The sequence below is a fragment of the Phycodurus eques genome, chromosome 5 (assembly GCF_024500275.1).
Source record: "Phycodurus eques isolate BA_2022a chromosome 5, UOR_Pequ_1.1, whole genome shotgun sequence".
Taxonomy (NCBI): Eukaryota; Metazoa; Chordata; class Actinopteri; order Syngnathiformes; family Syngnathidae; genus Phycodurus; species Phycodurus eques.
Window position 1 is genome coordinate 11,921,247 of NC_084529.1, and position 24,323 is coordinate 11,945,569.

General features: G+C 40.4%; 1 protein-coding gene across 2 annotated transcripts in view; it reads right to left on the reverse strand.

Annotated features, from left to right (window-relative positions):
- Positions 1 to 5,443: 5,443 nt before the first annotated feature.
- ca5a (carbonic anhydrase Va) overlaps positions 5,444 to 24,323 on the reverse strand; it is a 21,003-nt gene continuing 2,123 nt past the window's right edge. The window contains exons 1-7 of one of the 2 annotated variants that reach the window (XM_061677513.1): positions 22,566 to 23,824; positions 22,255 to 22,452; positions 19,820 to 19,938; positions 14,969 to 15,064; positions 11,313 to 11,375; positions 10,571 to 10,729; positions 5,444 to 8,229 (exon numbers count right to left, since the gene is read on the reverse strand). In XM_061677513.1, coding sequence (XP_061533497.1) covers positions 8,059 to 8,229; positions 10,571 to 10,729; positions 11,313 to 11,375; positions 14,969 to 15,064; positions 19,820 to 19,938; positions 22,255 to 22,452; positions 22,566 to 22,614 — 855 coding nt within the window. In that variant the 5' untranslated portion in view covers positions 22,615 to 23,824 and the 3' untranslated portion in view covers positions 5,444 to 8,058. Of the gene's footprint in view, positions 8,230 to 10,570; positions 10,730 to 11,312; positions 11,376 to 14,968; positions 15,065 to 19,819; positions 19,939 to 22,254; positions 22,453 to 22,565; positions 23,825 to 24,323 lie in introns of those variants that run through there. The other variant, XM_061677512.1, reaches the window with a different exon arrangement.

The window sequence follows — 24,323 nt, forward strand, 5'->3', positions numbered from 1 at the left end:
CCAAGTGTCACTGTGATGTGGGTGTGGGATACAGCTGCGTACAGTACGGCCCTCCTGCTTCGCTTCCAGAGAATCTGAATGGTCTGACCCATTAATAATATCTGGTGGGTAGCCACAATTTATGTCCACTCACACTAAATCAAAACTCAACGGTACTGCTGATGCCTTAGAAAAATAAATAAATGTTTTAATAAAATAAAAATTTAAATCTGGCAATAAAATATGACAAACTGTCAAATTTACTGATATTTTTAAAGGCCATTGTCATTTATCTCAGTGGGTCTAATATAATACAACTGAACTTAAGACAGTAACATGAGGTGAACACACCAATGCATCTCAGCAAAGCAGTGTAGTGTCTGCATTTAAAACAAAACTCAGAAAAGCTAAACAAACACCCCAAGCAGTTTGAGGAGCAGTAATGTTGTAAGAAGATGGTGAGAACGCTCCAAGAAGTTGGCCTCCTGTTGAGAGGGAGAAGTTCCTGTTTATGCATCTCACTAACGGGGGCTTGGTCCTTTCTAACAGAACACAGGAATGAGGGTGCTCAGTCATTCACAAGCAAAGATGGGCGAGGTTCACCTCTTTGTGAACAAGTGCGTGAGAAAATAGTCAAAACAGTTTAAGGACAATGTTCCTCAATGTACAATTGCAAGGAATTTAGGGATTTCATTATCTACGGTCCATAATATCATCAAAAGGTTCAGAGAATCTGGAGAAATCACTTCATGTAAGCGGCAAGGCCGAAAGCCAACATTGAATGCCTGTGACCTTCAATTCCCTCAGGTGGCACTGCATCAAAAACCAACATCAATGTGTAAAGGATATCGCCACATGGGCTCAGGAACACTTCAGAAAACCAATGTCAGTAAATACAGTTTGGCGCTTCATCCGTAAGTGCAACGTGAAACTCTTCTATGCAAAGCAAAAGCCATTGATCAACAACACCCAGAAACGCTGCCGGCTTCTCTGGGCCAGAGCTCATCTAAGATGGACCGGTGGTCCACATTTCAAATTGTTTTGGGAAATTGTGGACGTCGTGTCCTCCGGGCCAAAGAGGAAAAGAACCATCCGGACTGTTATGGAGGCAAAGTTCAATAGCCAGCATCTGTGATGGTATGAGGCTGTGTTAGTGCCAATGGCATGGGTAACTTACACATCTGTGAAGGGACCAGTAATGCTGAAAGGTACATACAGTTTTTGGAGAAACATGCTGCCATCCAAGCAATGTCTTTTTCATGGACGCCCCTGCTTATTTCAGCAAGACTGCCAAACCACATTGTGCATGTGTTACAACAGCGTGGCTTCATAGTAAAAGAGTGCGGGTACTAGACTGGCCTGCCTGCAGTCCAGACCTGTCTCCCATTGAAAATGTGTGGCGCATTATGAAGCGTTAAAATACGACAACGCAGACCCCGGACTGTTGAACAGCTGAAGCTGTACATCAAACAAGAATGAGAAAGAATTCCACCTACAATGCTTCAACAATTAGTGTCCTCAGTTCCCAAACGTTTATTGAATGTTGTTAAAAGAAAAAGTGATGTAACACAGTGGTAAACATGACCCCGTCCCAGCTTATTTGGAACGTGTTGCATCCATAAAATTCTAAGTTAATGATTATTTGCTAAAAACAATAAAGTTTATCAGTTTGAACATTAAATACCTTGTCTTTGTAGTGTATTGAATTAAATATAGGTTGAACATTATTTGCAAATCATTGTATTCTGTTTTTATTTATGTTTAACACAACGTCCCAATTTCATTGGAATTGAGGTTCTACATCCTGTTCAGGGTTGCAGGGAGCTAGATCCTATCCCATCAGACCAAAGACAGACATCACCCCGGACTGGTAACCAATCAATCACAGGGAGCATATCAAGACAGACAACCAATGACATAAACATTAACACCGTCACTGAATGGGAAATGAACCCACGCCAAGTTATGATGAGCCTGAAAAGTCACACACACACAAAAAAAAGCAACACAAGTTAAATGAACATTAACAACAAATTAAAACTGCATGTTTAATTTCTGTAAAGTTCACCAAAAGACATCAGAAAATTATGTATGTACAGTATGTTAACATCCTGTATCCCAGGCAGACATCAGAAAATTATGTATGTACAGTATGTTAACATCCTGTATCCCAGGCAGATGCAGAGCCTTAAGTTGTCAGGCTCCAGATGCAGTCCAGGAGGGGCGAACTTCTGTGATCAGATATTACGGTAAAGCTTATAGTTAAGGCTGGTTCAGGCTTAGTTATTCCGCCATAGGCCAAATATCTATCTGCATGATGGGTGTGACTGGAGGATGTAACGTGATGCAAAAAGGCTTCAAAGCAAATTTATGAAAGAGAGTGATGCAACAATCCAACAAATATTTATTCATATATATATATAAGCATCGGTGGGGTGGCCTTTGATAACAGTTTCTCAGTTGCAGATTTCCCATTCATGATGTATGTAAATAACATTCTTTCGCCATGTTCTGTATATTTAATGGTTACCGGGGCATCACTATCACATCATTATTTACTACTACAGTAGGCTACATTAAACACATTGTCCCCTTTCCTGCCTGTGCATTGTTCTGTGGACTACGATGGAGTAGGAAAGTCAGTTTCTTCACCTATGGTGAAGAAAACCTTCCTGACACTAGTCACAACCTTCCTGACACTAGTCACTAGTTTACCACCCCAAATAAATTCATCAAAGCTGAGGGTGACAGTTTCAGGGTGACAGGCAGGTGCATGCACACACACGCACAGTCAAAATGTATTTATTCTTGGTATTTATTCATTGTATTAATTACACTAATTGAAGTGTAATTCAGCGGCACAGTGATGAAGTTCTGCCTTCACAAGTGAAAATACAATACAATCTTAATGGGGGTTCCAATGTAAAATGAACCTCTGGTGGCTTTATGCAAGTACAGTATGATTTATTCAGTCTGGACATGGAGGGGAGAACATCTCCTGCTTCGGGAGGAGTTTCCATAAGTCTCCAATCCCACCACAAAAAGTCAGTAGATTCGTCATGAGAAAAAAAAGTTGCTTGAGGTCTAGGAAAAGTGGCAAAATATACCATCCAACAATGTCTGAGATCTTTTATTAAGACCGGAACTGTTGTAAGCTTAACTTTTTGGAATAATGCTTGTTCTTTAAAATAGTAAAATAATAATAATAATAATAATAATAATAATCATTGAGTTACTATACAGTTGTTGATGTCACATGAGCATACTACAAGTATCAACACACACAATCAGGCCTCATATTCATACAATCAAGGGAAACCCAGAGGAGACTGAATGCTGTCCCGGTAGGTCTCGGTAGACCACGAGTCTTCTCCCCCACAGCCAAACATAACAAACACCCACGAAGGTCAACTTCAACAGCCATTTCTTTAGTTTGAATCCAACGGAGAGCAGTATCACACCCAGCTGTGGTAACAGTGTAAAAGAGTCCATAAACAACCCACCCTTCAGTCCCTAGGTACCTGGGTGGGGGCCACTAAACATCCCTTTCTTTCTGTGTCAGGGGGCTTCAAAGGTTTCCGTGGGGATGGGATGGATGTTTTTTTTTTTCTTTCTTTTTCGACCAAAGTCTTGTATTTTCAAATTGGTTCCTGCTTTTATTGAGTCTAAAGGAGGCCTTTGCTTTGGTGAGTCACCTGGAGAACAATGGGCTTATATATATATATATATATATATATATATATATATATATATATATATATATATATATATATATATACACATATATATATATATATATTAGGCCCAAAACATATGATGTTTGTGTTTTGTCTGCGTAACACTGAATATAAAACAGCACTACCTTTGGACAGCTCCATATTTTTTTTTGTTGAAGTAAATGTATTTAATGAAAACAAATTTATGTATTCAACCAAATTTAACATAAAACTACACATCTACAACTTCCCAAGAGGTATTATGTAAACTGTAGTGGTGAACGGTCAGGGCTAGCAAGACTTCCTCTGTTGACCGAAACACTATCAGAAGCACTGATTCATATTGACAACCTAATTTCTAATATTGTTCTGTGAAAATGTATTCATTTATTCTTAACAGTATTACCTCTTCATTGTGTAGCATTTCCCATGGCTGTTGTGCTTCCTGTAGTGAATGTTAGATTTTTGTCCAATCAGATTTCATCTGCCTAGGATAAGAGGTGCAGAAAATGGATGGCTGTACTATCAAGTCACTCTAATCTGCCCAGGGCCTTTAGAATCAGTAGTACTGGCCAATGCAATTTAAAACTACTAGCAGTTTTAAGCAATCAGAATTTGAATTCACAGGGCCAGCTGGGGAGGCACGGTGGAAGACTGGTTAGCACATCCGCCTCACAGTTCAGAGGACCGGGGTTCAAATACCGGCCTCGCCTGTGTGGGTTTTCTCCGGGCACTCACCCAAATCCTCCCACATCCCAAAATCATGCAGGGTAGGTTGATTGAAGACCCTAAGTTGCCCTTAGGTGTGAATGTGTGCACAAATGATTGTTTGTTTATATGTGCCCTGCGATTGGCTGGCCCGAAGATTTGCTGGGATAGGCTCCAGCACACCCGCGACCCTTGTGAGGATGAAGCGGTATGGAAAATGGATGGATGGATGGAGGTCCAGCTGGGCCATCGATGATATCAGCATTTTTCCATCCTCTGATCAGTTTGCCAGGGCAAAACTTTAAAGGAAACTTCCACTCAGTGGCGGTTTTTGATGTGGACAACATGGGGAGCTGAGGCACCATAGAGACAATATTACATCCCAAATACTAGAAAAAGTTGGTTTGGCAAAATATGTCCCCTTTAATGAAATATATTTTGCATTGTGGTTGACATGGATATTATTCATATCCAGGGGAATTTTGAGGATTCTTTATTTTAGAAAAGCATTCTGATCAATTATACATTTATAATCTGCAAGAGAAAGGTTATGAATAATCTACAACACAGAACGTATGTATGAAGTATGAATGTGTGTGTGAGTGGGTTATTGTGAGGCTTTGTTAAGCGCTTTGAGCACGGTAATGGTGTAGATAAAGCGTTTTATAAGTGCAGTTCATTTACTGTTTCACCGAAGTGTAAAAACTATTTTAGAAAACAGCACTGTAGCCCCATGTACTGTTGAGCACAGAGGAGACTCCTCTGTTCGGCTCCGGAGCTTCTTTGCTGCATCTGCCACAAGCGATCCTGAATCTGTGGAGGGTATAATGTAAGGCAAGGATTATCGTTCCATTCTTTGGCAAAATGCACACCTCAGTGTCAGAAATCTTGGTTTTAGCTGAAGGTCATGGGTCCTCCATGACCTTAGAATGATGCTCCATGACCTCCATGATCTTAGAATGGCTAAGAATGAAACATTGGACTATTCTGGGCCCTGATCTAAATCCTATTGTACACTTGTGGAAGGATTAAACGTGCCATCTGGAGAGGACCTAAAATAACATTTAATTCAGTAGGTCTAAAAAATATCAACGAATATTCAGTATATGTACATGTATTAGTTTTATCAGTTTCAAGTTATTTCAGACTATTCTTTTTTTCCGTCTTTAAGATCGGCACTAAAACATTTGTCCATAAGTTTCAACATTGGTCACTCTATATACTTAAATAAGTAAAAAATAAATAAATCACATACACAGTTATTCTTACATTAAGCATCAGTGTATTGTTATGATATGAATTAATGTAAGTTTTCCATCATTCTCCATCTGGACAATCAACAATTAGTTTTGGGTATATTCCCTTGAAAGCAAGGGTATCGAGGAGCAATATAGCATAGGAGCATTTACAAAGTGTGCAACATACATCATTATGGACATCCCCATGATCCTCAGACTGAAAAACACAACACTTTGCAAAAGCTGCAGATGACAAAAGGCATCATGAAAACAATAATTATATCATAATGAAAGCAATTGATTTGTTTAAAAAAAAAATGCAGCATTTTATCTTGAAAACATCAGATTTGTCAATACAGCAATGTTTGTTTGTTTGGTTTTTTTTTGTTTTTTTTTTTTAAGTCTCACAAAGACACAAGCAGAGATGCTGATATGCTGAAGGCCCTCAGAGACAAAAATACATACATTGAAATGAATAAATTGAATAAATGTAAATAGTAACAAAGGAAGCCCTTTAAACCCCCATTTAGATGGAACTGAAATTGTACTGATCATGTTTATATTACTAGCATTCAGATAGGCATCAAATTAAGGTTCACATAATAAAATGCCAAGATACATGAAGGCAGATAACATGCAGCCCAATAAATGCATCTGTGAAACATAAGATGAGGAAGGCAGTGTCGTATTGCATTCGATGTAAAACCACAAACAATAAAATAGCCACCAAATGGTTTGATACACGTATTGAGAAATTCCATAAATATATGTCCAGCACTGCGATTGGCTGGCGACCAGCTCAGGCTGTACCCGGCCGGCCTCTCGCCCGAAGATAGCTGGGATAGGCTCCAGCACGCCCCCCGCGACCCTCGTGAGGATAAGCGGAATGGAAGATGAATGAATGAATGAAAACAGACCACCTTCACCCATGACCTGTTCATCTAGAGTAGGTTGGGTATGTATCCTTCACAACCTATTTCAATCACTTGCAAGTGCCTATTATGTCTTTTCACTACAAATCCAGTCCATTTGGGCCCCAACAAGGACCTACTGGGGAGATGGATCAGCGTCAGTATCTGTGCTCATGGGAGAAAAGGCTACTTCGAGGCGTTGAGGGTCTGTGTGTATGTGTGTGTGTTGGGGGAGGGGGGAGGGTCTGTTCGGAAATTGTTGCGTTGGGATTAGATTGGCAACCGTGAACTCTCAGCCTTTCTTCCTCCCAAGAGACTATGAATAGTGACCAACACTTATGATCATAGTCAGATACACTCTTCAAGTGGATATTTTTTTTCTATGAAGAGCACCAAAGGAACAGTTTTCTACACTGTCAATCTTCTTCCCCTGCATTTTATAATCTGCTTTCCTATGTTTGTGTATACTTTCCATCTCAAAAGCGGTCCCCCTTTTCCAAAATGTTGCATCGTAAGATTGACCCCTCCAGGCACAACTGTTGGATATGAATGAAAGTAGGTTGATTTCTTTCAAATGACTGGTCCAGCTTTAGGCAAATTGTGAAAAGACACCAAAGAACAATAAAATAACTACTCAAGGAAACAGAGTATATTTTTCTTTTGAACAACACTTGAGCAGGGCTTGAGTGCTGTAAACTAAGACAATGAAGGTGGCAGCAGAGGTGAACACAAAAGCTTGTGAACAACTAAAGGTCATTTTAAACCACTGAGGCGATCCCTTCTTTTCCATCACCCCACAATGAGATGGGCAATTTGAGTTCCTCTCAGGTGCTAAAGTGGGGAACTCCGTTTAACAGAATCCAAGGCACTATACAGGTAAATCTTTTCAGGATAAAAAATGTCCACATCAACACCTGGCATGTGTGAATGCATCAGAGCATTTTGATTAAGTGCTAATAAATGTTGCTTTAGAACTTTAGTTTGTGTGTGGTATGCTTGTCACAGACAGTATAAAATAAAAAGACTCACTATAAATACTGATGTAATGTATATCAGTGTACTGTATGTAAGTGTTGTTCAAAAAGGTGGTTTTTACTATTATACCGACTGTGGCCAGCACATGATGCTCTTGAGACTCCACCAGCAGCGACATTGTTCACCCACAGCCGCTGAGTGATAAAAACTCTTCAATATAAAAACAATAGTGTCAGTTTAAAATAAATACAATTTCCATGAATACAAATCTGTTAAATTACACAATTCCATTATTAACTGACCAGTTATTAGTTTGTAAAACCAATAGCCAAAATGTAAATGACATTTTTAAAATCACCCTAAAACAAAACTTTCCTCACACCCTCCTAGTTACTGTTTGCAAATGTCAAAAAAAAAAAAAAAAAAAAAACCTGAAAGAGAAAATTGTACTTTTAAATATATTTCTTTGAGAAAATATGTTTGTTTCGGCGCACAGACTGTAACAGGATGCAAATTCTGCACTTGGTGGCATCAGTGGGTGTGCTGGTCATCTTGCTCACACGGCGACTCCTTTAAGAAGGGACTGAAGGACGAGCGCACGGTGCGACCTCGCAGAGGCTGCTGCACACGGAAGTTGTTCACCATGCTCTTCTGGACCTCCTCCTCGGCCGAGGTGAACAGAAGACTCCGGAAGACAGCCAGCTTGGAGGGGACAGAATACAGAAATTTCACGTGATTACTTACACAAACACATCCGGGGCTAAACATGACATGGGGAGGTAGAGTGGCCATCAACCAAATAAAAAAACAACCACACTTTTAAGCAGAAAGACAATAGAAATACAGTACTCTCAAGTATGAATTACACAAATAAACAAACCATAAAGTTTTGTTTAGGAGCACCCTGACATGTTAAGGAAATGTTTGCTTTCTTAACATATTTTTGACTTTTCAGGTATCGTATTTCTGGCGGCACGGTGGCCGACTGGTTAGAGCGTCAGTTCTGAGGACCCGGGTTCAATCCCCGGCCCCGCCTGTGTGGAGTTTGCATGTTCTCCCCGTGCCTGCGTGGGTTTTCTCCGGGCGCTCCGGTTTCCTCCCACGTCCCAAAACCATGCATGGTAGTTTGATTGACAACTCTAGATTGCCCGTAGGTGTGAATGTGAGTGCGAATGGTTGTTTGTTTATGTGTGCCCTGCGATTGCCTGGCAACCAGTTCAGGGTGTACCCCGCCTCCTGCCCGATGATAGCTGGGATAGGCTCCAGCACGCCCGCGACCCTATTGAGGAGAAGCGGCTCAGAAAATGGATGGATGGATGAAAAATACAAAAATGAAAATTAAAAAAAACACGAAATATATATTTCCAAAATAGTGGAACACAGACGAACAACCGAGACATCAATTGTATTCAAAAATGGATAACTCTGAACAACTTGAGTCACAACAAGAAGCTTGACAAGCAGAGCACTTTCAAGAGGATCTGAACCAGCAACAGCAGAACCAGATGTCCAGTATGTAGAAGTCGACTTGGAAATTCTTACTGAACCACCAACTGAGAAAAAAATTGTCTCAGCCACTAAGTCCCTAAAAAAATGGAAAAGCCCCTGGCCAAGGTACACACAGACCTTTCCACCAACTACTTTTTTTTGGAGAAAAAAGAAATTTCAGATGACTGGTCGGAAGAAATGATCATAAAGACGATACCAAAGAAGGGCAACTTGAGCGATTGTTACATCTGACCTGGAATTAAACTTATTGACACAGAGCAAAATCATGACAACAATTATTGTGCAGTGTCTTACAGAGGTTGTTGATGCGAAGCTCAGCAATGAACAGGAAGAATTCTGGAAGGGAAGTGGATGCTTTGACCAGATATTCACTCTTTTGAAATTTCATAGTACAACGCACAGAACGGCAGAGGCAAGTATACATCAATTGTATCCACTTTGAAATGGCCTTTGATAGCATACGCTGAGACAGCCTTTGGAACATCTTAAGGATATATGGAATCACACGGCATGTCGTGGACCTCATCAGGACCTTTCTATGCCAATTTCAAATGCCGGATGGGAAACAATAAACTGGCATTCAAGGGAAAGATAGGAGTGAGAAAAGGATGTGCGATGTCAGCATTACTCTTCAACATCAACTGGGGATGTGCTGTACAACAGAAGACAAAACAAGAGGTATACAACTCTCTTCCCAGCATTAGAAAACCTTGATTTTGCTGATGACCGAGCACTCACACACTCGCCAACACGTGCAAGAGAAAATATCACATCTCAGCTACTTTGCACAGCAAGTGGGCCTGAAAATAAACACGCGCAAATATGAAGTAAAAACAATCCATGTGAATGGAGAACAACAGTTGACTGTACCTGTCTTGGGAGTACTGTAAGTCATGATGACTCACAATGACATTTCAAAACAATTAACAAAGAGAGGAATGTTTTCAGAGTGCTGAACAACGTGTGGAATTCTCAGAAATATTAACCAACCAACTGGCAGTCTTCCTCACAAGAAGACTGAGAAGAAGCCGTCAAATGTTTTGTCACAACAAAATAACTTTGCAACTCCAATGAAGTCACCAGGTATGCTACTACTACTACTACTACTCTTTCATCTGCTTTGTATCATCTGGAAGTCTGAATGCTCTATGGTGCTATGCTGCCTCACACAGGTCAGTCCTGGTACTGCAACAGACACCTGTTTTTTTTCTTCTTTACGCGTGTGTTGTGCATGTGTAGGTCATCTTGAATATAGCATACATTACAAGAGCAGTACATACATATTTTTCATTCTCATGTATAGAAGCCTGTCTCACATTTTTTTTAGCATGTTTAAAAACACTTTGAAAAGCGCAGATGTGCTGTAGATGATTACAAACGTTTGTAATCTCTGTGTGTGTGTTTTCCTATGCCACTCAAGGGGAAAATCTCTTGTTTTATACAGAACCAAACGGCAAATGAGAGACGTTTACATTGGGAGGAGTGTCAGAATGGTGCTGCATCCTGAGTTTAGTTTAGGGGCTGTTAAACATACCTGATCATGACTAACTTCGATGGGCTGCTTCATGATGATCCAGGTGACAGACTCTGTCAGAGGTGGTGTTGTAAGAGAGCCGTGGTACGTCCAGTAATCCTCAGTGTTGTTCGGCAACAGGCAGCCAGCGTCAAATTTCGTAAACTCTACCACACTGCCCTGCAGACATTACACACACAAATGCCTGCGTCTTCTTCTGCTTGAAAATACAAATAATGTTATTCAGAGTTAATACGTAAAAGAAATATATATATATATATATATTGTTTAATGCAAGTTGTCCAGACTATTATAATGAGTAATGTACAGTATAGCATGATTCAGTAGCTCCATTATACAAGCCGAACAACTAATATTTTTATAATTAGCATGACAACTAAACATTATATCCTCTTGCATTATCAAATATACATTATTTAACTGTCACATTTGATTATATCATTTAATATGCAGCAATTGATTTTTGCTTATTATTAGTAATAAAGTGGTTGGCATCAGAGCAGGTCAGTCACCTTATAATGATACAAGCATCCATGAGATATATATACAGTAGGCTCTCAAAGCCACTTGGTGAGGTATACCCACACAATCTAACGGGCCCAATATAAGGGGGGTATCATAAATGCTGCCTTAACAAAGATTTTGAAAAATAATGAATTTGCATTGACAGTGTCAGAGAGGTATTAATTTGGCAAAAATGCACTGTGCGGGTGCGCATGTGTGTGTATAATAGTGGACTTACCTTGTGTCTGATTGCAGGGAGAGCGTCTACCAGTTTTTGCAGGCCATCGTGTCTCTTCCCCACCTGCACCAGTGTAGAGTTGTTTGGATTAGGGATGTGCATGATAGATCACTGGATCAGTCTATGTCCATCACATTTTGTAGCGACCATTGCCCCATGCAGCCCTATGGGGGGCACAAGCCAGTGCAAACTGTAGGCCGGACCCAAGCCCGGATAAATGCAGAGGGTTGCCTCAGGAAGGGCATCCGGCTTAATACTTTGCCAAACAAATATGAGCGTTCATCCAAAGAATTCCATACTGGATCGGTCGTGGCCCGGGTTAACAACGTCCGCCACCGGCGCCGTCAACCTGCAGGCCGCCGGTGGAAATTCAGCTACTGTGGGTTGAAGTCGAAGAAGAAGAGGTGGAAAGCGGGTTCTTCGGCAGAAAGAGAAGAGGAAAGCACAGAGCCTAGAACTGAATGTGGGGACTTTGAATTTTGGGACTACGACAGGAAAATCTCGGGAGTTGGTTGACATGATGATTAGGGGGAAGCTTGATATATTGTGTGTCCAGGAGACCAGGTGGAAAGGCAGTAAGGCTAGAAGTTTAGGGGCAGGGTTGAAATTACTTTACCATGGTGTAGATGGGAAGAGAAATGGTGTCGGGGTTATTTTAAAAGAAGAGTTGGTTAAGAATGTCTTGGAGGTGAAAAGAGTATCAGATAGAGTGATGAGGCTGAAACTTGAAATTGAGGGTGTTATGTATAATGTGATTAGTGGCTATGCCCCACAGGTAGGATGTGACCTATAGGTGAAAGAGAAATTCTGGAAGGAGCTAGACGAAGTAGTTCTGAGCATCCCAGACAGAGAGAGAGTCATGATTGGTGCAGATTTTAATGGACATGTTGGTGAAGGAAACAGGGGTGATGAAGAAATTATGTGCAAGTACGGCATCCAGGAAAGGAACTTGGAGGGACAGATGGTGGTAGACTTTGCAAAAAGGATGCAAATGGCTTTAGTGAACACTTTTTTCCAGAAGAGGCCGGAACATCGGGTGACCTACAAGAGCGGAGGTAGAAGCACGCAGGTGGATTGCATCTTGTGCAGACGATGTAATCTGAAGGAGGTTACCGACTGTAAGGTAGTGGTAGGAGAGTGTGGCTAGACAGCATAGGATGGTGGTGATGGAGGAAGATCAAGAAGACAAAGGCAGAGCAGAGAACCATGTGGTGGAAGCTGAGACAGGACGAGTGCTGTGCAGCTTTTCGGGAAGAGGGGAGACAGGCTCTCGGTGGACAGGAGGAGCTTCCAGCAGACTGGACCACTGCAGCAAAGGTGATCACAGAGGCAGGCAGGAGAGTACTTGGTGTATCTTCTGGCAGGAAAGGAGAGAAGGAGACTTGGTGGTGGAACCTCAAAGTACAGGAAATCATAAAAGGAAAAAGGTTAGCTAAGAAGAAGTGGGACACTGAGAGGACTGAGGAGAGGCAAAAGGAATACATTGAGATGTGACACAGGGCAAAGGTAGAGGTGGCAAAGGCCAAACAAGAGGCATATGATGACATGTATGGCAGGTTGGACACTAAAGAACGAGAAAAGGATCTATACAGGTTGGCCAGACAGAGGGATAGAGATGGGAAGGATGTTCAGCAGGTTAGGGTGATTAAGGATAGAGATGGAAATATGTTGACTGGTGCCAGCAGTGTGCTAGCTAGATGGAAAGAATACTTCGAGGAGTTGATGAATGAGGAAAATGTGAGAGAAGGGAGCGTAGAAGACGCAAGTGTGGTGGACCAGGAAGTGGGAATGATTAGTAAGGGGGTAGTTAGAAAGGCATTAAAGATGATGAAAAATGGAAAGGCAGTTGGTCCTGATGACATTCCTGCGAAGGTATGGAAGCATCTAGGAGAGGTGGCTGTGGAGTTTTTGACCAGCTTGTTCAATAGAATTCTAGCGCGTAAGAAGATGCCTGAGGAATGGAAAAAAAGTTGTGCTGGTGCCCATTTTTAAGAACAGGGCTGATGTGCAGAGCTGTGTGAACTATAGAGGAATAAAGTTGATGAGCCACACAATGAGGTTATGGGAAAGAGTAGTGGAGGCTAGACTCAGGACAGAAGTGAGCAACAGAATGGTTTCATGCCGAGAAAGAGTACCACAGATGCATTATTTGCTCTGAGAATGTTGATGGAAAAGTACAGAGAAGGTCAGAAGGAGCTGCATTGTGTCTTTGTAGATCTAGAGAAAGCCTATGACAGAGTACCCAGAGAGGAACTGTGCTACTGCATGCGGAAGTCTGGAGTGGCAGAGAAGATTGTTAGAATAATACAGGACATGTACAAGGGGCAGCAGAACAGTGGTGAGGTGCGCTCTAGGTGTGACAGAGGAGATTAAGGTGGAGGTGGGACTGCATCAGCGATCAGCCCTGAGTCCCTTCCTGTTTGCAGTGGTGATGGATAGGCTGACAGATGAACAGGTGAGGTTAGACTGGAATCCCCGTGGACCATGATGTTTGCAGATGACATTGTGATCTGCAGTGAAAAGCAGGGAGCAGGTGGAGGAACAGTTAGAAAGATGGGGGCATGCACTGGAAAGCAGAGGAATGAAGATTAGCCGAAGTAAGACTGAATATATGTGCATGAATGAGAGGAGTGGTGGTGGAAGAGTGAGGCTACAGGGAGAAGATAGGGTGGAGGGCTTTAAATACTTGGGGCCAACTGTCCACCCGTTCCAACCTGCTTGGTTGGAACGGGTGGAGGAAGGAAGGTGTGTTTTGTGACAGAAGAGTCTCTGCTCGGATGAAGGGCAAAGTTTATAAAACAGTGGTGAGGCCAGCCATGATGTACGGATTAGAGACAGTGGCACTGAAGAGACAACAGGAAGCAGAGCTGGAGGTGGCGGAAATGAAGATGTTAAGGTTCGCTCTCGGAGTGACCAGGTTGGATAAAATTAGAAATGAGCTCATCAGAGGGACAACCAAGGTTCCATGTTTTGGAGACAAAGTTAGAGAGAGCAGACTTCGATGGTTTAGACACGTCCAGAGGAGAAATAGTGAGTATATTGGTAGAAGGATGATGAGGATGGAGCTGCCAGGCAAGAGAGCTAGAGGAAGACCAAAGAGAAGGTTGATGGATGTCGTGAGGGAAGAAATGAGGGCAGTTGGTGTTCGAGAGGAGGATGCAGGAAAAGGATACATGGAAAAGGATGACGCACTTTTTTTTTTGTATGGTTATGTTGTATAGTGCTACATAGTAAAGCAATAGAGGGAGAATTTAGCAGCAATCAGCAGGGATTTTATCAGGCCCAACAAGTTTGCTTTCCCTGGGTAAAATATTATTAACTGAAAACACCATCTGAAATTGCCATGTTGTTGTAAGAATGAATTATTAATAAACAACTGATCCTTAATTTACCAGATCAACGATAATGAACTTTTGTTTGACTGTCAAAACCTAGTTTCGACAATGTGATTGTATCTTCGCTGCCACAAGCTGTACTACTGTACATTTCACTTGAAGAACACACACTTGACAAACAACCATTCACACTCACATTCGCACGTAGGATCAGTTTTGAATTTTCAGTGTCACCATGCCACCACATACAGTTTGAGCAAACTAGATGCGGAATGTGTTCTCTGAACATTCTGCTTCTGTGTGTGCATGCCTGTGTGTTACCTTAAGAAAAACTCCAATAACACCCAGGCCATTGTCCTCCATCACTGCCTCCTCAAACAGACTGTACTTATCCGAGTTCCAGTGGACCAAGTGGAGCTGAGAACACAAACAGTACAACTGTTAACCATTAGCCTACATGCAGGTGGAAGAGGGAATAAACTATTAACTTAAACTCCTCTTTGACTCTGCCTTGGTTCTTCCACTCTGAACCGTATGCGGTACAGTACCTTCTTTGTGACTAAGTAATTGTAGTATAGCGAGCCATGGCACATCTGGATCCACCAAGTTGCTTGTGAATGATCATTATTTCAAGCAGGTAATGTTTAGCCATTTGTTTGTTAATTAAAACTACTAAACGGATTTCTAAATATGCACGGTACTTTGTTAATATCACTAACTGGTTGTTTCAAGTGTTGAGTAAACGTACGCACAGGGATATCCAATATAGGTCACTTGAAAATATATGTCCACCAACTAGCCCCAATACTGACCACTTGCACAATGATATTTAATGCAAGAGCTGTTTCAAGAAGTCTGGCTTTAAAAGACCGACACCGTCAGAGAGGTACTGTATTATTTCCAGTGGCGTACAATTTGTACTGCATCATATTTAGAGCTGTTCCTAGTATTTTTGAATCTCTTATTTCATTAAATGAGGTAACCAAAATACTGCATTCATTATTTAAAAAATAAAGTAAAACCTGATACATGCACTAAATCAGAATTGGGCAGTGTAAATCCAACTTTACAGCTATCATAGGTTAAAAGCAGACATAAAAATTTGTCCAATGCATGTAAAGATTGAAACTGACAATACGAGGGTCTTAATCTTGGAGTTTCTGAAAATGATAGCTGATTCAAAATCCTCCTGGAAGCTGTGTTGAAAGGTCGTACAGTATGAGTACATGTTTTATTGTTTTGTTATTCAGGTTGTAAATCTCAACTGATTTCCCACACTGATAAGTAGTGATAAATTACATCAATGGGACTACTGTTCGTATAGAAAAACACAATTTAGAACAACTGCTCGTTATTCGATGTAACTGCAACTTCAGCCTCCACAAGCGCACATTACTGCAAAGGTGGCAGATTGATGGGAACTGTGACGTGAACACATTCCCAGCATCAGCAATTAGGACTTGGCAGAAGATGCTAAAGAGGGGGTGGGTGGAAGACTCACCCATAACAAGAAAATTGCGGCAGAAGACATACTCTTGGTGTACCGTTTGTGCAAGTAGCAGAGACGACTAATTTCAATGTTGACAAAAGATAAGATTAGGTTATAAACCACGCGTTGTGTCACTGTACTAGACGTTAGCATTGCATGACATGCTGGCATGTTTGTGATTAGCATGCTAAGTTAACTGTGAGAGTTGCATATAAGAGATTCGTCCTAAAAAAGTAATGTTCACAGTATTTTTTATTTTTTTTTCCCTGACAAAAAGCTGCCTGCTGAGACACTGATGGCAACAGTGATACTACACCAGAACAGTAACTATTTGGGTTATTAAAAACAAAAACAATGAGCTGGCTGACACTGAACCTGAGCTGAAGAGAATTGTGGAGCTAATAAGAGATTATTGTAAGCCACTCCATCCTTATTGTGCATAGAGTTGTAAACTACTTTCATGTAATAAAAACTGTTAATTAATGTGCCACAGCTAACACACAATATAGCTAAATGAAGATTTATTACAGTGATTTTGGCATCCATCCATCCATCCATCCATTTCATCCATAAATCTATTTTCTATATCGCTTGTCCTGTTTACAGCCATGGGTGGGCTGGAGTCTTTCCCATATGACTTGGAGCACGAGGCAGAGTACACTTTGAACTGGTCACCAGGGCACAGAAAGACCAAAAACCATTCACAGTACTCACTCATTCACACATTTATTCATATGGACACTTATGAAAGTTTGGGCAGGGGTGCCCAAACTTTTTGGCTCAGGGGCCACATTGCCGTAAAAAAATTGTCATGGGGGCCAGCATTAATTTTACATGCTACCGACGAGGGGAATGCTTTTTTGTATTTTTATTTTACGGTTTAACTATGCTGTCTGCTGCTAGGTAGATCTTATAACTGCCTGACCTGGATACATGAAGGTTAAAATAAAAATTCATGAAATGCAAAATAAAGTATTTTTATGAAATTTGACTCAAACTCAAACTTTATTCATCAGAATCAACAAACAACATGTTTGCATTAATGTGAAGGGTGATACTGAGATCTCGACTGCAGTAAATGGGGCAGGTCTGGCTCAAAAGCGGTGGTTTTAATGCGCAAGATGTCACGCAAATGGGAGTCACTTAGTCTTGTCCTCACGCGGTTCTTATTCATGTTCACGACTGAGAATGTCTTCTCACACAAGTATGTCGAGCCAAACAAGCTCAACATTTTCTTAGCAAATGTACGAATCTCTTGGAACCTGTCTTTATCCAGCTGCTGGTAAAAGTTGACAAGAGGGAGTTGTTGGTACCGGCTGCGACACTCTTGTGTCACACTGCAGCTCAATGAGCTCCAACTGCAGGTGGGCTGGAACGTCACTGAGATCCACGGAAACGGTTTGGCACATAGAACTTTTTGGTGAATAATACAATGGAGTTTTGTAGCTTTACCTCCTTCTTCGCTTACTTTGTGACACACTAGGGTTGATAATCCACTGTGCTCGCCAACCATGGCAGGTGCGCCATCCGTAATAATCCCCGTGATTTTATTCCACTTTAATTTTATGTCATGTACGGCGGAACAAACAGAAGCAAATAAATATTTCCCTCTTGTTTGGTCCTTAAGGCTCTGGAGGTCAAGTAGCTCTTCACGCACGTTCATTTCACTGTCCACTCCTCTAAAAAAAGTCAGTAACTGAGCGCTGTCGGATGCATCCGTGCTTTCGTCACAGGCTCACGAAAAAAATTCAATCTCCACTCCTTTTGTGTCCAACTGTCTCTTAATATCAGAAGAAACTTCTTCGATCCTTCGTGACACAGTGCTACGAGCCAGGAAAACATTGGCGAACTGTTGCTTTTTCTCAGGACAAATGTTTTCCACCATTTTCATCACACAGTCTTTAATAAATTCACCCTCAGTAAAAGGTTTGCAGTGCTTGGCAATCAGCGTTGCCACCTCATAGCTTGCCTTTGTTGTATTTTCATTCGACTCACTGGCTCTTGTGAAAAAGTGTTGCTGTGCCGTTAAACCAGCTTCCAGTTGCTTCAATTTTTCACTGCGTTCGTTCCCAGTTAACTTGTCGTAATTAGCATGTTCCGTCTGGTTGTCCTGGAAACGTCGGCCCTCGCTATCAACTTTCCTTTTCTTACTTCCAGTTGCCATTTTAGAAATGGCCAAAAAACAGATCATGCGCAAAACGGCCCCGCGAGAGTTCAGCCACAAGTTTACTGCCATCCTGTGGTGAAATATAAAATTGCGTGTGTATTTTGGACTGCCGGGCCACATATTATTGGTTTTATGACAGAGGCTTCGGGCCAGTGGAAATATGAACACGGGCCGGATTTGGCCCGGGGGCCGGACTTTGGGCATGTCTGCTTTAGAGTGTTTAATTTACCTAAAATGCCTTTCTTCGAATGTGGGAGAATACAATGTCTACACAGAAAGGGTTGAGCCAAGATTCGAACTCAGAAGCTCTCGAATATGAGGTAGACGTGCTAAACGATGCTGCCCTAATTTTATATACAGTATATTATTGATGTAACATCCACAAAATGTATTCACTTATTGTGTGCCTCAGTGCATAACAAGCTTTATAAAACTCTTTAAAAAAAATAAAAATAAAATAAAAATCTCTGGGAAAAAAATAGGGAATTACCATAATTTCTCGTGTATAATATGCACCCATGTATAATACGCACCCCCAAAATTGACCTCAAAATTCTGGAAAACCCTTCTACCTATGGATATTGCATTTTTACAATGCATGATTTTGCCTCTACCCATATGATCAAAACATGATCTGCATTTTGTTAGTTTTTTCAAAGAATTATTCTGAAGTTAAGCACTTTATTTTAACATGTAACACTTTCTATTTACTTGGTCTTATTTTGAAATACACACCCCTACTTTTATTTAGTAAAAGAGAAAACACATAGTTGTGCTCATATTTTTGATTAACCAGGCAGAATTTGTAATATGGGTCAAGTCTTTAAAGAAAACATGAAGGACCAGGAGAAAAAACATTTATTTGTATTTCAATGGGATTCAAATTTAACTGTCAAGCATTTAAGAAAACCATTATCATCAAACAAAACACAACCATAAAGAAATTAATGTTCGTTGTTGTTCAGTCATCTGTCATATTTAAAAAAAAAAAAAAAAAAAAAAAAAAAAATTCACAAACTCTCCCAGGCTAGCTATATTTATGATATTCATTCATCCTTTTTCATAACCTCAAGGTGCCGGTGGCATATTGGAATGAAGTGTACAGCTTTTTCATAACCTCTAGATGGCGGCATACATTTATAAAATGTGAAAGTCTTTTTCATTTTCCCCTATACCCATGTATAATGCGCACCATTGACTTTTGACATTTTGGGGGGGAAAGAAATGTGCATTATACACGAGAAATTACAGTAATGTTTTCCTTGTTTATAGATATAGCATTTGAACTAAAATTTGCATTTTATTTCATACATTTGTACCTCTCATACAGGAGTGTGCCACGTTTTCTTTTTTTTGCAGAAGTAAGAAAAATATATTGTATACTTTTTCAGATACAACCAGTAAGTAGACCAAATAATTATTACAGCCAGAATCAATACGCAGTTTTTTTGCATGCTCTGACATCCAAGTGCGGGACTAAGAAGTGAAACCACACTGTATAGAGATTGTATCATACCTCTGCAGGAAATAACCTCCTGTCCACGGTGTGCTCTGACCCCCAGGCGTTGCTCTCACCCCAGTGGAAATGGAACTGGCACAGCCTAAATTTGTCTTGCAAAGGGCCTCCTTCCAATGCTGTTGAAGCAAATGTAAGGCCATAGTGTTGCTATGTTGACATTAATACACAGATTAAACAATTATAGTAATAAAAAAAGACAAAATGACAATCATATCACAGTTACTGTTATTTTACTGTAGCAAGAGTAAATGGAGAGAGTCAGGGCAGGTGGGCATGTTGTCCATAAAGTACCGCAATTTCTCATGTATAATGCGCACCCATATATAACGCGCACCCCCAAAGTTGACCTCAAAATTCTGGAAAATCCTTCTACCCATGTATAATGCATTTTTACAATGCATGCTTTTGCTTCTACCCATGTGATCAAAACCAAGTATTTTTTTCAAAGAATTATTCTGAAGTTAAGCACTCTATTTGAACATGTAATACTTTTTTATTTACTTGCTCTTATTTTGAAATTCACAGCCTTACTTTTATTTAGTAAATGAGAAAACACACAATTATGCTCATATGTTTGATTACCCAGGCATAATTTGTAAGATGGGTACAATTCTTTAAAGAAAACATGAAGGGCTAGGCAAAACACATTTAATTTTATTTTAATAGGATTCATTTGAATCTGTCACACATTTCAGAAAAGCATTATCATTAAAACAAATATAACCATAAAGAAATTAATGATGGTTGTTGTTCAGTCATATTTTAAAAAAAGAATAACTAATAACAACTGTAAATACAGTATATGCAGTCATACGTACCCGTCATATTGGAATGAAAGTGAAGGCTACACCTTTTTCATAACCTCTAGGTGGCGGCATATTAGAATGAAACTGTACACCTTTCTCATAACCTCTAGGTGGCGGTGACATTGGAAAGCAAGTGTACAGCTTTTTCATAACCTCTAGATGACGGCATGCATTTATAAAATGTGAAAGCTTTTTCATTTTCCCCTATAGCTATGTATAATGCGCATTACTCACTTTTGACAATTTTTTTTTGGGGGGAAAGCACATTATACACGATAAATTACGGTAATACTGGCCTACAAATATCCAGAAAATATTTTGTTGAGAGACGTCGGTGGACTACACATCATGTCATTGTAATTCCAGCCATTCATGCATTGCCATACATCTACTTCATCTTCAACTTAGCCAGAATACGGACTAGCATTTTTTCCAATAACTAATGTGGTTGCAGTATATCAAAGTATCATATGTCCCACTAAAACACAAAATTGCTACATAATTGAAAATACAGTACTAGTACTCTAATTTCCAAATTAGATAACAAAACTGATGCTTTGAAATAGGGCAATAAGTAGCATTTTTGAGCAGAGGATTGTTAAAATGGACGGAGTGCTGAGCTGAAAACCTCACATTTGACCTTTGCTTCCTTGAACGTTTTCCAATATCCTTCAATATATAGACGGTTCTTGCTTTGACATAAAACGATAATCTCTGAAAGTTTGAATACTGGTTAAAATTGCAACACGTAAATAGCACTAAAAAAAGAACAAGTAGCTGTGTACTCATTTGACCTAGAACTACCCAAGTCTGTGTCATTTATCACGCATACTTGATTTATATTTCAGACTTAGGCCAACCAGCCCTAACTTTAATTTATGACAAATGCACAATCAAATGAGATTGAATTCAAGCGTTGGCTCAATAATTATGCCTTTTACAAAGCTAATAATGCTCAGCCTTGATCATACTATTATGGAGAACCAAATGGTCATAATGTTGTGAATGAGCTGTTTTTAGTCTCTTCAATAGAGTAATAAAATATTATTATCCACATTTTACTTTTAAATTGTAGTGTTGTGGTTCTCACAGCAACTTTCTAAAATCATAAAACAAAGATTCCTAACATGTGACCTAAATCAGAGTAATCGTTTTTAAACAAAAAAAAACAAATTTGTTTTTTTTAAATAGCACAATCAATCTAAACAAATTGGCAAAAGCAATCTGTAACAAGACTTGGTTTGTCAACAGTCATTTTTATCGTGCAACCCAGACATTATTCTTGCACTCTAAAAAAATGGCTGACACAGTCATAGTCACATGACAGTCACCAGATCCACAAGGTGGTTTTATCTGTGGCTCCTCAGTGTAACGTTACGTTGATTACTGACTTTACCACAGGGTGCTCTTTACTAGAGGCTGACAAAGGAGAGCATCCTTTGCGCACGGCTACAACCTCAGAGTTTGTTCTGAATTCAAGGGAAACTTTGCTCTCAATCATACATAGTACTGCTGTGAAAACGACAAAGAGCGTTCAGTCATAGCAGAGCCGTTTTATTTTGAGAACAGAAACGTGTATGGTTAGGAAAAAGAAGAAACATTATATTGTATCAGAATATCACTTACTTGACTTGTCCGTTGTGTCATCATATTCAACCAGGAAGGAGTAACCATTATTCCAGATTTGCTGGCATGTGGTTGGGTCATAGTCAGCGATCAAAGGTTTCAGTTGGGAATCAAAGAGGGTCCTGCGGACGACAATATCAATCGGAGACTGGCGGTCACCTCCTGGAACTGCGAGCGGCCCCTGCCACATAGGGTGCACTGGATAAGGGAGGAGGGGGTTAGAAGAAAGAAGACAAAGAAAACACGTCAATATATACAGTATTGTAACTCTTAAGTCTATGGAAATACATAACCAGGGAGAAGTAACCTACTTTTCAAGTTGTATTCGGCTGCTTCCTGCATTGCTAAACAGCAGTCCATTTTAAAATAAATTTTAAACTGTGTCCCTCTGAGAAGTGACTCAGTAATGGCCACTTAAAGATAGACTCGCTTCTCAGGCCGCCTGAAGAACTGAATGCAAAAGCAGCTGCTGAGTAATTCTACTTCCTCCTAGCCAGCTGTACATTTCTTCCTGAAAGGTAATGACTAAATAAGAGCGAAGTGGGCTGGCTGTACAGAAAGTGACCTGCGGAATGTCCTGGCACGCCCCCAACTTCCCTCCCAGACCGGGATCCCTGGCTGGGTCAAAAAGCATTTTCGGGCCAAAGTCTGAACAAGGACCTGACTAATTACACGAAATCTTCTCCTGAAAGTCATTGAAAACAAGTGAGATTGTGTGTTCAAAAGGACAGAGCACATCTACAGAGGAAATAATCACTGTAGTGTAGCTGTCAAGGACTCAGAAACAACTGCTGATTGTCTTCATCTGCAATCATGCAGCACAAGGCTTAAGGTTTCCGCTGCGAGCAAAGCTGAACAAGTCTGACTGGGAGATGACCTTCATCTCCTTAAGCCTTTAGCGACTCCTCCTGGGAGCACTTGGCTGCCTAATTCTGTTATTGCAACGTGCGAATTATGTGCTTTCAAAGCTTTTCACGCTGTCAGCCACTGTGCGTCTGGAGTCTGTTCCTGCCTGAATCCCAGACTTCCAAGCCAAACAACTGCAGAAAACGGAACAATAACAATGTTAAAACCAAAATGAAACAATCAACTCCAGAATATAGCAGCAAACATCTATAAAGGTGCACGATACTGGATCTCGAATATCTTAGAGAGCTCCTAGATTATCTCTAATCAAATGTAGCTAGGAGAGTAAAATTGAGTGGTTGAAAACCACTCAGCGAGCAAATACGAGGACGGAAACTTTGAACTTAGTGAGGAGGTGTGGCCGAGTCTGTTGATCATTCAATTGTTGTCCTCCACAAAATAAACACACATACATAAAAGTGATATAAAATACGTGCCATATTGATTTAACATGCTGTTGATTTTGTCCTTGCTGGGTTGATATAAATGAAGCAAATCTTCATCCAAACAAAGCCCAACTCCCACACACTAAAGGGAAAATTACAAACTTCTCGTTGTAGCTTTGAAGATACCCATCTCTACATGTTGCGCACTGAGTTATCTAGAAATAAAATGAGGCCTAGGTATACTGCACAGTTTTGGTGCCTATATCACTGCATTAACAAATTACAAATATAAATTGCATTTGTAGAAAAAAAAAAACATCTCTTGAATTATGGTTTTCCATATCCTGCTTTCTAGCTTGATCAACATGCTTTTAAAATATTCTAAGTCACATTTGCTACATGGAATGCAGATAGCGGCCTCTACTGCCCCAAATGGTAATTACAGGAAGCAAGTGTATTGTCCAGCCCTGACCAGTGAGAGTGAGAAGCTGGGGAGAGAGAAAAGGACACTCACATGCACAGCTTTCCAGGAGAACCAAATTCAGTACATTCTTTTAAATGCAACACTAGCATATACTCATTTAAACAGTATTGTCTCATGGTGTAGTGATTAGAACATTTGCCTCACAATTCTGCGAGTTGGGGTTTCTGCGAGTGCTCAATCTTCCTCCCACATCCCAAAAACATACGTTAGTTTGTCTACTTCGATTTCTCTGTATGTGGCCCTTGGAAGAAAACGTTTGAGCACCCCTGATTTAGAGTCAAGCGGGTTTTGGG